Below are 18166 nucleotides of genomic sequence, written 5' to 3'. Positions count from 1 at the left end.
TATTTAAACAATGGAAATAAGAACTTGGGAGGGGGACCCGATAGGTACAATGTAAAAATAAATGTCATATTGTGATATATCAATTTAATATTCATAGTTCTGTAAATGAAACATATAGTGTTCTTTTCTATATCTCTGTATTCTTTTTCTGAATAAATAAAATTTTAACAATAAAACTCTACTGAGCGGAGGTCATCTGGAATGTTCGTGAAAATTAAATCTATTTAAAGCATATCACAAGCACAAAAGACTTTGGACTTCACCCCAAATAACGCTGCCAAAACTGACAATATTGATGAGAGTGGTTTCTGTTTATTGGTTTGTTTTTAAAGCAAGGCATATAACAGTTCTTTTTGCCATTTTTAATGAACCGTGCCATGGCCTCCCAATGTCTTGTCATATCTTTTTGGCCCTGCAAAAAGAATCCCATCATCTTCCTTTGCAGGCTTTTAGCGGCTAAATGTCATCTCTTAAGGAGCTTTTCTTGATATTTCCTTGTACCAGGGATTCTCAACCAGAGCTCTGGAGAACCCTGGGGTTACATGAGAACTCCCCAGGGGTTCTTTTCAAGGAGTTTGGATGCCTCTGACATCACTTCCCCTGTTGCTCTGCAGGCCTAGTCTCTTTCTCCACAATGAGGACAGTAAATGATAGATTGGCTGGCTGGCTGGTTGGCTCCTGCATCGTATTGCCACGCTAACTTCTCTGAAGGGGCAGGCCACAACTTCGGAGTTCCTTGAAGCCTGAAAAATATTTCTGGGGCTCCTCCATGGTCAAAAGGTTGAAAAAGGCTGCCTTACATGGGGGAGAGTCTACTCAAAGTTCCAAGTTGATTCATTGTTGCTCCGAGTATTATTCAGCTTGGCTGGCCCACATTTATGCACCTCAGAAATGGAAAAAAGAAGAAAACGACATCCTTCCGCAATACTCATGTAATGTTCATACTTAAAAGCCTCACTTTAAGTCCCAAGTGAGGCTTACAGGGAAACACGGCAGATGTTCAGCATGTGCTCTGTATTACATGCACACACTCCGAGCCAAGTTAAAAGATTTGGTTCATCCGCTGGGTTTCCATCTTGAGTTTCAACAGGACCAACCTCACCAGTCGATAGCAGGTTGAGATCATTCCACCAATTGGCTCACGATGGCTTCCACAACTAGAACCAGGACGATGGGCAGCCACCGTGCCCTTCGTCAACATAATACTTCTATCGCTGTGGAAGTAATGGCTACAGGAAGTCGGGAAGCATGGCGACAGAAAAATCGACACGCACACTTATTGCTTCCCACACCGTAGAACTCTGGCTCCGTGAAACATAGAGGGCTTTTCTCTCTGCCCCGCCACCCAGTCCCAAGCAAGGAAGAAAACGAAAGGAGTGGTAAGAACAGTTTACACCAAAATGTCGCTCCGCTTGCTGCACCAGACCACCAGCCCGATCATAGCCATGGTTAGGAGGACAGGGATTAAAATCAGGGTGATGAGGATTTTATCCGGTGGGTCTTCCCAATGAATTTCTTCGGTGCTACAGTTTGAAAAGAACTGTCTGTGGATGCTGGTGATGAAGCCTTCGGCCAGGGGGTTTGGCCAAAAGCACTTTGCCGTGGCAGCCTCGTGTTCTGTGCACAGGGTGAAGTTGTTGTAATACCTGCAAAGACCAAGAAAAGAGGATGAAGGTCAAGATGAAGGATGTGTTTGGGGAAACTGCCGGCGACTCCCTTTCTCCGCTCGCCCCAATGTGCTGAGATTTCCATTTCTGCCAGCTATAACAATGCATAGGGTGGCCAAATCTGGGTTGGGAAGTCCTGGGGGATTTGGGGGAGGAGTCTGGGGAGGGTGGGGTTCGGGGATGAGAGGAGAAGGACCTCCTCAGGGTAATACCATGGAGGTTGCCCTCCGAAGCAGGACTTTTCACTAGAGAAACTGATCTCAGCCAGCTGGAGAAGAGCTGTAATTCCAGGGGGAAGTCCGAGCTACACCTAAAGTTTGGCAAATCAAACAGCATGGATTATCAGTTTCTCAAAACCTGTAAAATAGCTGAGGGCTGTTTTAGACACCATTTACCACATGGTAAACTTAAGAGCCTCTTGTGGCACAGAGTGGTAAGGCAGCAGAAATGCTGTCTGAAGCTGTCTGCCCATGAGGCTGGGAGTTCAATCCCAGCAGCCGGCTCAAGGTTGACTCAGCCTTCCATCCTTCCAAAGTCGGTAAAATGAGGACCCAGCTTGCTGGGGGGTAAACGGTCATGACTGGGGAAGGCACTGGCAAACCACCCCGTATTGAGTCTGCCATGAAAACGCTAGAGGGCGTCACCCCAAGGGTCAGACATGACTCAGTGCTTGCACAGGGGATACCTTTACCTTTTAAAACTTACCAAACACCCAGAGCATGGGCCCAAGATGAAATAGAACTTTTTTGCCCTGAAATGTATATTATGATATATATTGACTTATCGTATGGCATGGGTATCGTGTAGTCAGGAGGTCCTAGGTTTGTCTGGCAGCCAGGCAAGGGACGTTCGGAGGGGGCTTGCCAGCGCCTGCCTCCACGTTGTGATCCCCTAATATTCCTGGGAAATGTCCTATCCAAATATGAGCCAGAGTTGTCCCTGCTTAGCTTCCACCCTCTAGCAGGATCGGGCTTCCTTGGACTATCCTGGCCATTGTGGCATATGAGCCCATACCACCAGAAAGTGCAGGAATCAAGATATGAGACAGAGTACCTTTATTGGCATATTCAGAGTACCTTTATTGGCATAAAGATATGAGACAATAAGGTCCCTGAGATAACTCTGGCAAACCTTTTCGGTAACTCTGGCAAACCTTTTCAGAGTTCCACAAATTTATTCAGAGCCACAGGGCTTCCAAAGCATAACAACAGTTGAGTCACAATCCACTCTGGCCATGTGCGCTGCAAGAAAGGTGATGGAGGAGCAAAACCATGAGATCACTGTATCGTTACCACCAGCTATACACAAGTGGGCACTTATGCACATCTATTCATAGAATCATGGAATTGGAAGGGATCTCCAGGGTCATCTAGTCCAACCCTCTGCAGAATAGAGGAAATTCACAATCAAAAACCCAGTTCTCCGGATTAGAAGCTGCTGCTCTTTACATCTACACCAAGGTGCTCTTAATTAAGTCTCACTCTTCCAGGTTTGACTATAAACAGATCGTATGTTAGAAGAAAATCAATTATGTGCATCATTAAATGCACCCACAGTGACCCTAATTCCATGTCCAGATGATGCTATCCCCCCCCCCAAAAAAACCCCACAACCCCTGGCCAGGCTGGCCTGGAGGAAATTTGCCTCCTAACCCCAAAGTGACAATTGGTATTTCCTGGGCATGCAAGAAAGGGCCACAAGAGTCGAGGGCTCTGTGATATAATTTAGGCTGTTAGTAACATGACTGCTTTCTTGTAGAAGGTTTGTTTGGATATGGAAAACCGGCATTTCTTCTTCTTCTCTCAGCTGATCATCAATGGTGGGAAATAGCAGGGCCACATTGGGAGAGGTGCCTGACCTCTCAGAAGAGCTTGGAGGCCTCTATCAAGCTCAACAAACCCCCTGCAGGGGCCTGCTGGAGAGTTGGCCACCTTGCACATTTGGGGCTGTGTTTATTTAAGGCCACAAATCTGGGTCTGAAGGTGCTACACCCAGTGGGTGGCAGCATGGGAGATGAGGGACCAGAACAAGTTTTGATGGGTCCTTTCACAACAGGTGGCTGTCAAAACCTGATTGTTTTTTTGCCGTGAATTTCTTCTACAAGGTGCTCTGTCTTTCATCGGTGTTTATTGCTGTTTGTTTATTTTCATAGACTAGGTTAGTGATATAAAATTAGAGTCCAGTAGCACCTTTAAGACCAACAAAGATTTATTCAGGGTGTGAGCTTTTGAGTGCAAACATGGCTACTCATTTGAATCCAGGTTAGAGCTTTCAGACTGCATGTCTGCTGCCTTACCACTCTGCGCCACAAGAGGCTCTTTATGCTGTAGTACAGTGGTCCCCAACCTTTTTATCACCGGGGACCACTCACCAGGGACCACTCAACGCCTTTTACTGAGGCTCATGGGGGGGGGGTTAGTTTACTCCTCTACTCTCAACCACTGCCCTAACGCTCTCTGATTGCTATGGTAATGTTTAAACATCCCTTCAAAATAATATACAGACACGCCACAACAATGAACATAAGGAACATTTTATTTTCATGGAAATTTTAACTCATGACAATGACAAGTCAATGGGAACCCTGAGCTTGTTTCTCTGCAACGAGATAGTCCCATCTGGGAGTGATGGGAGACAATGACACCCGAAGTGTGTTGTAAAGGGCCGGAGGGGATGAAGTAAAGGGCCGGGGGGGGGGGGGAGAAGGCATCCTTTGGGGCCACCGCCAATTAGTCGAAGGACCACATGTGGTCCGCAGCCCACAGGTTGGGGATCGCTACTGTAGTATACAGAGGAAATAAGTATTAAACACTTGGAGAGCGAACATGGAGGAGGAAGTGCTTGCCCCGTAGTCAAATATGCTGAAAGTCTCATAGAACAACCTACAGAAATAAAAAAGCTGAATACTTTTCAACCCAAGCTGTGAGGAGAATTCTGTGCTGAAAGACTCCGTGGGGTTCTGAGACAGCAGCACCACAGGCTATGACAGGCAGAGCTGTAATGTCACGGAATCTTCACAAAAATCCTAACTGCTCGGGGGATATAATTTAAGAAAAGAATGTTCACAAACATGTTTATTTCAGACATCTTAAAAGCTACCATCCTCTAACAGAAGGCAAGCTAACAATCGAGTTTGTGTTGGAGAAAGGGAAAGCTGCGATTGGCTAGCAGTGGCATGCAGGCGATAGGGACAGAAGGAATTGCTTGGTCACAGAGTTGACAAGAAAGAGCTGACAAATAGCCTGGTTGTATTAATATGACTTAAGCGGGTGATTGGGACTTCAGGATTAAAATTGATATATCAGTTTGCAGCACAAGCAATGTAGGGAAGGGTACAAACCTTAAAAGGCAGTTCAGGATTCAGTTCAGGTTTCAAGGCTGCCCCAAATGGAACCCCGAACTGAATGGGCTCCACACGAACTGAACTTGTCCAGCAAGCTTAGTTCCCCCTTTCTGCCAGTTGCAGCAAGCCTTCATTTAAACCTTTAGTTTTACTCCCCTCCTTTTCAAGGATTAAATGGATGCCAGCCATTTAAACTAACAGCTGACTGGCAGCACCCACACTGCTGTGCTATTAGCTTTAAATGGCTATCTCTGAACAGGCCAACCAGCCAGAAGTAAATGCCTGGGCACTCTGCCTTCCTCAAACATTGGTTCTCAAGCTATGAAACAAATCCAAATTCAGCCTGAATTCTGGCTCATGAGCCAGTTTATGGCCATCCCTACTACAACGTACTCAAACCAAATGAAATTGATCTAAAGCAGTTCTATAAAAGAGAGGAGACAGGCTGAGAGCTGCCGTTTCTGCTTTAGAGTTCAATAAAATGTCTTACTCCCGAATTAATATTTTCATTGAGTTTCAGGATGGTATTTGGGGCTGGAATAAGACGTGACACACAGTTATCGGCTATAAACATGGCCACGGCTTTATTACCTTCCCACGGGAGGGTTGGCACAGCATGGGAGAGGGAGCCTGACCTAGCAGTCAGCGGACTGCCCCAAAACTTGCAGCTTCCAGAGGCGCCCTGGGGATGCGCACCATTCCAAGCCAGGAGAGCAGATCCCTTTGCCTACTGAAGTCTGCCCTATAGGAGGCAACCTATGTGGGGGGAGCCACCAGGCGCCCACCTGCTGTGACTGCCCCCCAGGCCACCTGGCAACGAGCCCCTGGCCTCCCAGCTGGGTAAGCTGCCCTTGTTTGTATGCCACCTCCTATGGAGGCCCTGAACCCCAGGGAGTCCGATCACCCACCAGACTCCTTGCCAACAGGCTCCATCCCATGCGAAACCTGCAGCTGTGATGAAGCTGTGATGAAGCATCCACCACAGACACAGCCTAGAGGCTGTTTACACATCACATAGGGTGGGAGGGAGGGAATCTGCTCCGAGGTGAGCTGGGCGAAAAGGCTGGGACCCATGGGCCTTTATACGCATCAAGGGTCCCACCTGCCTCTTTACGCTGTGCATGCTGCATCATCAGCTGCATCATCAGCTCACGCAGCACACACCCTGCATGGGCCAGAGGGTCCACCTCCAGCTTTCCCTCCAGCACAGTTGAATCCTTGCCACACATTCTCCTTGCTAATGGCAAAGGGCAGTCTGCTGGCAGAGTTAAAACCGCTGTGCTCCTCTTTCCCCCCAATTTGGGGTCTAATGCTCCTCTTTGTATCTTAAATGAAGAGCAGCGGGTCAGTACTTTATATCACTTTGTAAGGTTTGAGGGTCTGTGCCTTCTTTGGTGTAGTGGTCAGGGGAGCCAGTTTGGTGTAGTGGTTAGGAGTGCGGACTTCTAATCTGGCATGCCAGGTTCGATTCTGCACTCCTCCACATGCAACCAGCTGGGTGACCTTGGGCTCGCCACGGCACTGATAAAGCTGTTCTGACCGAGCAGTGATATCAGGGCTCTCTCAGCCTCACCAACCCCACAGGGTGTCTGTTGTGGGGAGAGGAAAGAGAAGGCGACTGTAAGCCACTTTGAGACTCCTTTGGGTAGAGAAAAGTGGCATATAAGAACCAACTCTTCTTCTTCTTCTCTTCGGCAATACTCTGAATTAATCAGCATCTTTGAGTAACTGACTAAATATTTACATGGGAATCTTGCTTGTAAAGCAACATACTTGACCTTTTCTCCTCTCAAATGCTAGCATGCTGTTATCAGATTTATAAAGCACAACTGGAGACCTACATGAAGATGTTGCATAGTATAGTCCACCTTAGAAAAGCTGAAATACAGGTGGGACCTCCTCCATCTTGCAGATATCTTTTGGGACTGCCCACAAGGCTACCTGCATGGGGTAGAACTGTGGGAGGAAATAGCACCTCACCTTGCTGGCCCCAATTTTGCCCCTTGTGGAAACTGATCAGGGCAGTCACTTTTCTTTACCAGCCAACAGATAGGCAAGGACTTGGAGGTGAAAACCTGCATTACTTTCAGCTCCAATTAGCTCCCACTTAGTTGACCAGCAGTGTTTCAGGGAGACCTTTGTCAATATTTATTTTCTTCAGACTCTGTTGTTTCATATATTGCTATCTTTAGCCCACCTGTTTCCTGGTTGTAAACTGTAGATGTGTGGCCTATGCAGTAATCTGTCATGTACCCCCGACATCTGGCTTCTTCCAGATCAGAGTGCTGCCCACCACTGAGGAGATGTAGCAGGGCAACTCAAGCCCCATGGCTCTGTCTTGCAGCTGAATTGTCTTCTCCTCCCCATTGTCCTGGGTTTTGGTATCCAAGTCTCCTTCCATCAATATGTTGGTTGAACGGGGGGCTCAAGACGAGTTCAAAGCGTTTAATCAAAATGTAAGGATTTTCCTTAGGCCCAAAATGCAAACTCTCGCGGCCTGGCGAGCTTCTCGCTATGGGGTGGGTGGGGAGAGGGAGCCGCGGCCCAATGCTGAGGCCTTCACGGCCCAGCACCGGGCCACAGCCCGGGGGTTGGGGACCACTGCCTTAGGGAACCTACTAGCAAGGACTTGGGTTTCCATACCTCAGGGGAGAATGCAACAGCTGCACCGCCTAGTGGCAGTGTGATGACTTGTCCCTGCTGTCTCTTGATCTTAAACCAGTTATTCTTTGCTGAGAACCTCAATAGGCAAGCTGGACATTGTATTATTCTTGGTTGTTCCTATTTTCCCCATGCCACTGCCAAATATTTCCAGGATGCTGTGGCAAGAAAGGTGCAGCCTCATTCCTATCCAAAACACAATCATACTAACAAACCAGCAGTTTAGCGCTACACTTCTGTTCCACATAATATATTTCTGGTAAAGCCCTGGAGGAGGAGCGTGTCTCATGGCTTAAGTGCCACTCAGTGCTTAACACCCACTCAGGGTGGCTGTCCCACCCCTCCTTCAACTGGCTAGCCTGTCTGTCCAGTGGCCAGCCAATCGCCTTCCACCCCCCACCCCTGACCACTCCCTCTGCCTTCCACTTTCCTCCGAGATCCCTGCTGCTGCGTGAGAGCTGCCCCTGCATTCCCTAACAGCTGCCTGCCGCCTTTCCAGGTCCCGGGGGAGGGAGAGGCCATCCACAGAGTTCTTCCATCCCACCCACCCCCCCAATCTAGCGTCCGGTGTATTCCTGAATGCAATGGGATTGGCCCCTAATTTATGTATATAACATACTTTGACAGACCTGGAGGCTGAAGAAATGGTTGCAGAAATCTGAGTCAGAACTATTTAAACAGGCTTCTCAATACAAAATGAAAATAAGGACATGCAGAATCCGCAGAGGGAAAATGAAGCCTTATTTATTCAGAGTATTGACAAGGTGTTTCTAGAAATGAAAGATAAAACAAGCATATACCATCAGCCAGCAAGACATGAAAGGTCTTTCAGAAAACAGAGCCAACCAAAAAAAAAAAAAACCACTAGAATTAGAGCATTACAAAATAGTCAATTTTCTCAAAAGCAACGTTACTATGACCTTTAAAAGCCACAACTAAAAATGACAAGGGTGAAAACAGGATAATTAAAGCCACTGCAAAAGCCCTAAAGGGCTTCTGAAAATAGAGAGGTATTTACTCCGTGCCTTTAAAAAAAGCAACACAATCTCAGCACAAAGCAAACCTTTGTGCAGAGGGAGTTCTGAACCATAAACACTACATCCCCCAATTCTTAGAGAACATAGAACAAAGCCCCCAGTGAGAACCACCAACTGTAAGTCAAGTGCATTCTGGAGGAGACGATGCTTTCTGAGCCCAGTCCCTAGGCCACAAAGGGTTTTATACACCAACAACAGCGGTTCATATATGTTTTCCAAAGCAGATATCAGTGTTCAGATCATTAACTCAGACATCTGAATATGCAAAAAGCACAACAGGTTGAATCCAGAGTTACATTCCTATCATAGACGCAGGGGATGTGTGTGCTTGGGCCGAGTCTTGCCTCGTGGGGAAGCTACTTTAGGCCATTTTGATTACCTTGGTCTGCACTTTCCCCCAGCTGCTTAAAAGCAGAGCTAAGTGTGACTCTATAATTAGATCACAGAAGGAGATCTAATTCAGTCATCGTTATCTGCACTGCTATGTATAACATCTGCTTGCTAACTATAACATTTAACCCAGTGGTGGTCAAACTGTAGTTTTCCAGATGCCCATGGACTACAATTCCCATACGCCCCTGCCAGTTGGCAGGGGCTCATGGGAATTGTAGTCCATAGACATCTGGAGAGCCACCGTTTGGCCACCCCTGATTTAATCACTCAATCCAATAGTAAAATGACAGCCCCCTACGGAGATGACAAAAGCCACTAACACTAGGCCAGGGGACTGAGTTTGTAAATTCACCAAAAGAAAAATCAAGCCTCAAAACCAAAAGAAGATTGAGATTACTTCAAAAGGGAATGGTGAGCATCAATTAAAGGGGGAAAAGGGGAAAGAGAAATTGACTTGCTCAACATGAGAGTTTAGAGTCCTGGAGTCACTGTGTTTTGGAAGACTGCTGGGTGACGTCATGTTAATCCTTATCCATTGTTGTTCCTCTATATATTTCTGAAACAGCCTAGGGGGTGGGACGTGTCAGGCTGTCCAAGTTGTAATAGGGCCAATCAGGGTGCAGCCAGCTTTGCCCTGATTGGCTCTGCTCCTGCAGCTCCCGCCCTCCATCCCTGGACTCTAGCCTCTTTGCTCTCAGATGCCTCAGTGCCTGGAGCCAGCAGCAGGTGAGAGGGCCCTGGGCAAAGGGTCATGGTGGAGGACTAGCTAACGAGGGCCTCCCGGCCTGCTGACTGCCTGCTAAGGAGCTCTGTCCCGGCCCTGCTAATGAGCTGGCCCTGCTAATGAGCTGCCCAGATGCCCCACTTGATTTGGCTGTGAGCTGCGGCCCAAAGCCACCTTAAGCTGTGTGGGGAGGGGACCCTTTCAGGGCCCGTTCTTAGGAACGGGCTTTGAAGCTAGTACATGATACTTTCAAACCTACCCTACCTTGGAGGGCTGTTGTGAAGATAAAATGGAGGAAAAGAGATTGGCGTAAGCTGTTCTCGGTCCTCTTTGGGAAGAAAAGTAGGGTATAGATGAAGTAAATGAAATTCAAGGGAGATTGGGGGGATGAGAATTTCAAAGCGTTCCTCTCATCAGTGTCCTCCATCTCATTTGGCCATATTAACCAAGGGCTTATTTTGCCTTTTAAGGAAGCGTTGTCTCTTGGGAGAAAACGCATTTTCTTTCATGACTTAATAATATCAAGACTCAGGAAACAAACGCTCTTACATCATCCCAAATGCATTCGGAGCAATGTCACTGGAAGTCCAGGTTGTTTTGCAACATAAAATATAAGAATTGTTTGGCCTTCATTGTTAAAAACACATCTGCTCTATTCATCGTTCCTGGCGAACAAACACAGCTGTGAGCAGAAGAGGATTTATAACAAAAAGGAAAAGGGCTTTTGGCAGGGTCTGGCGTTGACGCTTCTGTCAACACGGTTGGGAGAGCGAAGCCTTAAGGATCCTGCACAATGAACCCCAAGGACAAAGGCAAGAGGTCTGAAGTGCTTTCCTTCCTGCCTTACAACCGTCCCATTATAAATGTCCTAAAAGGAAAACATCTTCTGGAAGTCAGTTCTGTGGTGACTCAGTCCTTCGCGCTGATCTCCCCCCCCCACCCCCCACCCCCGGAAAGTCAGATTTAGAAGGGAGCGTTGTCATTGTACAAACACAGCTTCTCACAGCTTGGGTCTGTGTTCTCTTAACCCAAATCTACTATGAGCTTCACATGGATTCATTTCCCAAGCACACAGGGCTCCAATTCAGTAGTTGGGTGCAGGGACACCTCTCTCTCAGCGTGATCCACGTGATGGTCACCGCTAGATTAGACTTCTGCAATTTGGTCTACGCAGGGCTTCTCTTGAGACTGCTCCAGAAACTCCAGTTGGTCCAAATTGCAGCAGCCCGGGTCCTTACAGGGACTCAATGGGAAGCATGTATGACACCAGTGCTTCCCTAGATGCACTGGCTCCAGATTGTCTCAATGAAACTATTTCTTCTGTAAGCAACTAGTACTGCACCCCCCCTTTGCATATTTAAATTCTGCCAACTCTTGATTGGGTGCTTATGACTCCTGATTTGTACCAGGGCTGGACTGTTGGACTAGGACAGGGGTCCTCAAACTATGGCCCGGGGGCCACATGCAACCCACCGAGGACATTTATCCAGTCCGCCGGGTGTTTTTGCTGCTGCTGCCAGTCCTGCTTAGCAGCGGACGACTCTGGCAGCACGCATGGCATCAGGGTGAGCCAGGACCTACGGAGCCTATATAAGGCACCACGTGTGCAGGCCCCAGACCTCTTGCCCAGGACGCCATGGAGAGTGGAGAGGTCAGGTAGGAGGCCATTCCCTCCCACCTCTCCCGGGCCTGGCTCAGGAGCGTGGAACGCCTCAGGACAGGTAGACTTGGCAGCCAGGAGAGGATGTTGGGAGGAGACTCTTCTTGGGCAGCAGTTGGGAGGGCAGCCGGCTTGGATCCATGGAAATTAGGCTCATGGAAATCTCCCCCCCCCTCTGCTTCTGGGGACATTGAGGGCGCTGCTCCATAGGGGTGACTGTGGGGGTGGGCTGGATTCCCCCCATCACCACACCACTTCGTAGCCGCAAGGGAAGGGGGATTGGAAGTTTGGCACAGCTGCTAATAGTGGGATCCAGCAGCCACTGGGCCCCCCCTCCCTTTTTTTTTTTTTTGTTGGTCCTTTTGGGCAAATGTTGGATGCAGGGGAGCTGGACCCCCCCCCCCAGGTTCTCAAGAGCCAAGACATTCAATATGTGGAGCAGGAATAAACATTTTGGGAGGGCAGCTGCATGAGCTCTTGCAGGTATGCTTTCCAAGGGCTTCTCTTGAGCCAGGATTTTGGGGTGATGAGGTGGCCCGACAGCTACATGGTGAGCTGGGGGTCCCTCCCTGCTCTTCTACACATGCAGCCATCTGGGTCAGCTTTGCTTTCCATAGTACTGCAAGCTGTTCCTCTGCAGTACCATCGGGGCTCTCTCAGCCTCCCCTCCCTCACAGGGTGCCTGTTGTGAGGAGAGGAAAGGGAAGGGGATTATAAGCCACTTTAAGACCCCTTCAGGTAGAGAAAAGCGGCATATAAGAACCAACTCCTCTGCAACAGCTTTTAGCATTCAGAGCAGTCGGCAAGTCCCTGACAGGACTGATCATTGGAGGCAGATCTCCCAGATTTAGCTCACTGCCTGACAGTGTAGCAGCCAGTGCATTGGGGGTGGAGGAGCTCACATTTTGTCAGAGCGGGCAAGTTGAGCAGGTCTTGTCACTAGCTGGCACCAGGATAGTAGACACATAGCTCCTCTGGAGCATAGGAGTTGGAATTTGTTCATTTTTTTTTAAACTATAGTCCGGCCCTCCAATGGTCTGAGGGACAGTGAACTGGCCCCGTTTAAAAAGTTTGAGCACCCCTGGACTAGGATCTAGAGGGCCTAAATCCAAAGCCCCAGTTTCTCTCTCTGCACGTCTACATTACAGGGTTCCTGCAACAGTGAAGTGGGGGAGAACTCTGTACTCTGTCCAAAGCGATCTTGGATAAAAATGCAACAAATAGATCATCACAGGACTTGTATTCAGACGTTCCACCACACCCCATAAGCCTTTCCTTGAGATTTTCTCCTTCTTTAAAAAGCTGCTGGAAATTTGTTCATTATGGCTCAGCAGCTTAAACATAGCAAAACATATTTTTATTTTCCTTTTTTTTAAGATGTCATTGTGGATCAGGTTCATGAATCATCTTTCAATCTCAGATCCAGCCCTAATTTGGGCACTAACTTTTTAAAAGTTCAAACTCTCGCAGTTACAGTCTGTCTCATAAAGCAGTGGTCCCCAACCTTTTTTTGGCTGGGGACCGGTAGGGCGACGGCCACGCCCGTGCAGCGCACATGTGTGGCCGTGCATTGCACATGCATACTGCGCAGCCGAAATTGCGCATGCGCAGCACTTTCGCGCATGCACACATGCGCGAAAGTGTCACGCATGTGCGATTTCAGCTGCGCAGCGTGCATGTGCGCATGCGCGGCCCTTATTCCCTCTCCCCCCTCCCGCAGTAAGAAGCTTCCCGGGCCGCAAGCTTTCGGCCTGGGAAGTTTTTTACTGCGGGGGGGCGGGGAGAGGGAACCGCGGCCCAGCGCCCTGGCCTTCGCGGCCCGGCACTGGGCCGCGGACCGCAGGTTGGGGACCACTGTCATAAAGCAAATACAACTGATCACTGAAACAATATTTCTACAACAACAACCCAAAACGCTACGGTTGCATGCACTCATTCTGCAGAATTCTGCTGATGGCCAGAACAACTTGACTGCATAGCCCAGGCTATGGATCCTGTTGGCTTTTTCATTCCCTTCCCGGGAAGAGCCCCTGTGGAACATGCTTTCAGTACTTGTAGGCCCGAACCTGGATAGCCCAGGCTAGCCCATTCTCATCAGATTTTGGAAGCTAAACTGGGTCGGCCCTGGTTGGTATTCTAATGGGAGACCGCCAAGGAATACTGAGGTTGCGACATACCGAGGCAATGACAGACCTCCTCTAAAGTCTCCTTGCCTTGAAAACCCCACAAGGTCGCCATAAGTCAGCTGTGACTTGACAGCACTTTCTACCTCCAGCCACCGTGACAAAAATAAGCTTCATTTATCCACATTCTTTCTAAATTGAACTGTGTGGGAAGCTTTAGCGATCCCATCGCAAAAAGGATCTCAGAACCAAAAGAGATACAGAAACTATCAAACAACTCATGGGGGTTAATTCCACGTAGGGATGTCTAAATCGTATTGGATTTTTTTTTTAGTTAGAAAGAAAGGCAGCTAAAGGGGGCCATGATAAAAGTTTTATACCATGATGAGAATATCAGAACAAAGGCATTTCCCACCCATCGTTCATTGCAATAGAATTCAGGGATACCCAAAGAAGTTGATGGACAATAGTTTCAGGAATTATAAAAAGAAATATTTCATCACACTGAACATTAATTAACTTATGATAACAAAAAGCTATAATGGAAGTCACTTGCTTCAATGATTTAAAAAAAAAATCAGGGATCAAACATACGCTGTCAACCAAGGGCATTAAATGGAACGTTGATTTCTGAGGCAATATATCCGCAATCTCTAAAGGACAGATTCTGGAGATAAATGCACAGATTAAATCTTGCTCAGTTTGACAACCCTTGATCTTATTCAGGTTTGTTGATCTTATTCAGGTTTGGTTGGCCACAGTGGGAGACAGGATGCTGGAGTAGAGGATCCTAGAACCCTCCCTGTATATAAAGGCGGGGTTGGCAGCTAACCTCCTTTTTAATCCTTCTGAAGCATCAACCTCACGGAATGTCTGTTGTGGGGAGAGGAAGGGAAGGGTTTTTGTAAGCCACTTCAGGATACCTTCAGGTAACCTACAGCGAGGTATTAAAAAACGGCTCTTCTTTTTTCTTAAAGAATCTTCAAAATCTGTCATTCACAAGCAAATCACTCCAGAATTACCAACTACTGTGTTAATGTCCTTTGGAATGATTAGTACAGGCCATATTTACCCTTAAGAACACATTGGGGGGGGGGGGAACAAATCTCAAATCCAACCGCCCTCCCAAAGAAAACCAGAACAGATGGTGGAAAGCCGCAACTGGAAGGGAAATTAGATTCCCCATCCTTAATAACTACTTTTGAGCCGGTGTGTTGTGAGACTTTCCGTATCCGCACAAAGAGCCTAAACATGTTTGACTTGATACAGACAAACCGAGAGTTTACAATCAAACAAATTGAGTCTGGCACAGATCCAGGCTGGGATAATGCACATGGCAACAAAAGCAGCCACCCTGAAGACACCTGGAATGAATCATCGTTTTGGCATCACAGAGGAAAACGCTGAGGAGACGAGAGGCAACGATTAACCTGAGAGAGCTCTCCAATCCTAGAAGCTGACAGTAAAGGAGGCATAGAAAACCTTGCAGGAGAACTCCTGAAGCTGATTGCAAGAACAGAGGAGAGTATTTTCTGCACGTTGAAAAGGAATGGCCATTTACTCGAAAAACTTACCCAGACAGTTTCAAGGCTAGCCACCCTGAGGGAGTCCAAATCAACCTCTAATGGGCTTCTCCCTCAGTCACCTTATTCTCTTTCTGGTTCAACCATGAGGACTTGTGAGAATTCTTACGCAGGGCAGTCAGAAGATAAAAGAAATCCAGAAGATAAAATCCAACACCTGATTTTACAACTATGTAAGGTTTGCCTGGTCATCTGCTGGTACAAGGGGTGGATCCCCACCTTGGAATTCTAAGCACCTGGCTATCAAACATCTGAGAACCCTAGTCACAGAGAGGCACTTCCTTATAGACCTAATTTCAACAGAATTCCTTAACTACGCAAATCAGGCACAGAGAATTATGCTCACCTTCACTAGCCCAAGGATACCTTCTCTACTCCTAAGACAGAAATCTATCCTGGGTCCTAAAGGAGTTTTCCCCATTCGAGTCTTCACTAATACCGTAAAAACTGCTTTGCTTTCAAATCCTCCTCACCATAAAACTACTATACCAGCAGAAAAGCTTCCTGAGGAAACATCAAATAACACATTACAACAGGACCCTTCTAGACAGCCTGGCCAACCAGACTGCCTACTCTCAGGTTCTGCAGATCTTTACCTTGAAAACTCTTTTGAAGAGGGCCTTAAACTCCTTTTCGACCCTCCCAGCATCAGAACATCTAGCCATCACAAACAGACTAGAATGTCTCAGGTTGGAACTTTTGAAAATTCACGAAGCCTCAGCAGTTCAAAACCTATCCCCACCAACAAACTGCAACCAAACATCCACAGTATCAAGCACTCCAGCTGTTTTCCCTTCTCCCAAATTACTCCCTGATAAGATCCAGAGTTCCAGAGATGAAATTTCAATCTTCCAGCTAATGGAGTGTGAACCTGTGAAAAACGGCCCATCCTCACGGAAACAGCCCTCCTCTACTCATGGACTCCCCTCCAAAAATGGATGTGTCTTCTCAGATTCAAGGGGACAGTTAGATAAAATTTCAAACTCGGACTGACTGTTAAAGATACTATCTTGGAACTTGGGGGGATGGTGGAAAAAATATAGGGACCTCCAATGAAGTGTCTGAGAGGGGGGGCATGGCATCTGCAGAGACCTTTCTTGGCTCCTACCAGGTGTTTTCAGAAAGAAGGTGGGGCCCATATGGGGCTTTTACTCAGCAGGATTCTGAAACATTCTTCAGGCACTGAGAAACCCCAGAAGTGGCGCAATGGTAGGAGGCATATGGTTAGGAAGCATAGTTGTGTACACAAGCACCCTCCAGGCCCATCATTGGCCATTTTGGGAAGGGTGGGTTGGTAGATCAACATGATCATATATGGTCATATCACCTGATAAATGTTTAACAAATTCCAGGGTTTCATGAAACTCTGGTTGAGAAAGCCTGCCCCACAAGCAACACTGGGGACATGTGTTTAGCATAGTCAAAATAGGAACTTCCTGATGTTTTCCAAATAATATCCTCCTGTGTCCTGATTGGCATAACTGGAGACTTCCTGCTCCTTTGAGCACACTTCCTCCCTGCTTACCTCCAAAGCAGACTGAATGAATGCAGAACAACAGCTAGTTAGGACTCTCTCCCTCCTCTGTTTCTATGCGTAGTTGTTTCTCTTCCAAATAAAACTATTTTATTCTTTTAAGCAGCTTGGTGCTTTGTCCTCTTTGCATATTCAAGCTCTGCCAGCACTATCAAGCGCAGTATCATCCACTTTAACCAGCAGTCTCATGAATATATCTTTCATATCACTTGTTATCTGATCATTTTCGCTGGAGATGCTGAGGATCTACTACTAAGCCACAGGCTGATCCTATTACTTTATTGAAAAAATAATATTAAGATGGTAATTGTAAACAACTTTCCTAAGTATCAAGATTCCAAAGTTGTTGCAGGAGCTCCTCATTCCTCTGCCCAGCCTCCAGCTGCAGCTTCCTGGCTTGTTGGCCCACCTGTCTCACCTGAGACAATTAAGCAATCCCAGCTATGTGCTGAAAGAGAACTCAAGTCTAAAAGGCACCAGACCATGTTAGCAAGACAGTTGCTGACTACAGTAGACTGTGAGTCATCACAGTGTGAGGACTGAACGCCTGCTGACAGGCAACATTAACTGGAGGCTGGGAGGCCTGGATTGTGGACACCTGTGACCTGTCCCTTCTGCTGAGGCCTTTGGAGTGCCTGAAACTCACTGTGCTGAGTTAAGTCATTCATTGCATTCTGCCTGTCCTTTGCATTCTGTTTCTGAAATACTGATTCTCTCTGCCTCCTGGCAGCTCATCTATGCTTTCTTCCAGCAGAGAGCTGAAAACTGAGACCAGCGCAGGAGGCAAAGGAAACACTGGCTTCCCTCCCTTGCCTGGGGTAGATGGAGGTTGGGAAGAGACTTAGGATGAAGCTACTTACCAGCAGCACAGCACTTCAGAGAGACCAGCATCTCTTCCACCGAGCAAATAGCAGGAAGAGTGCTTTCTCTTTATTGGCAGCACACCCCCAGGGAGGGCCAGTCAGGTAGGGAATGAGGTTTCTGCATGCAATTTGAACTAATTGACCCTCATTGGCAGAGTGCAAAATAAACTATCTGGCTCTTGTTGGCAGAGTGCTTTCTACCTATTGATGGTACACAAACACACAGAAGGCCAATCAGGTAGGGAGTGATAGAGATGGAAGTAGTATTTATTAAGAACTGTTTTATCTTGCCTTTCCTCCAAGTTCAAGATATCATCTAACTACCTCTCTCACCTTCCACTGCATCCTCACAACAACCCTGTGAGGCAGATGAAGCAGATGGAGAGTAACTGGACCCAAGCAAGCTTCCACAGCAGGGTGAAAATTCAAATCTGGGTCTCTCAGATCCTTGTTTAAAACTCTAACCACACTAGAAGAGCAGAGTTTTTTTGTATTCCGCTTTTTATTACCTGAAGGAGTCTCAAAGTGAATGACAATTGCCTCCCCTTCCTCCCCCCACAACAGAAACACTGGGAGAT

General features: G+C 47.3%; 1 protein-coding gene across 2 annotated transcripts in view; it reads right to left on the bottom strand.

Moving 5' to 3' along the window:
* Positions 1–292: 292 nt before the first annotated feature.
* The window catches only part of RAMP3 (receptor activity modifying protein 3), a 49279-nt gene continuing 31405 nt past the window's right edge, over positions 293–18166 (bottom strand). For both annotated transcript variants that reach the window (XM_077303458.1, XM_077303456.1), the window contains one exon: positions 293–1646. In XM_077303458.1, coding sequence (XP_077159573.1) covers positions 1391–1646 — 256 coding nt within the window. In that variant the 3' untranslated portion in view covers positions 293–1390. The remainder of the gene's footprint in view (positions 1647–18166) is intronic.

Source organism: Paroedura picta, chromosome 11 (assembly GCF_049243985.1).
Source record: "Paroedura picta isolate Pp20150507F chromosome 11, Ppicta_v3.0, whole genome shotgun sequence".
In the NCBI taxonomy this organism is placed as follows: Eukaryota; Metazoa; Chordata; class Lepidosauria; order Squamata; family Gekkonidae; genus Paroedura; species Paroedura picta.
This window is presented reverse-complemented; position numbering and strand designations above follow the sequence as displayed.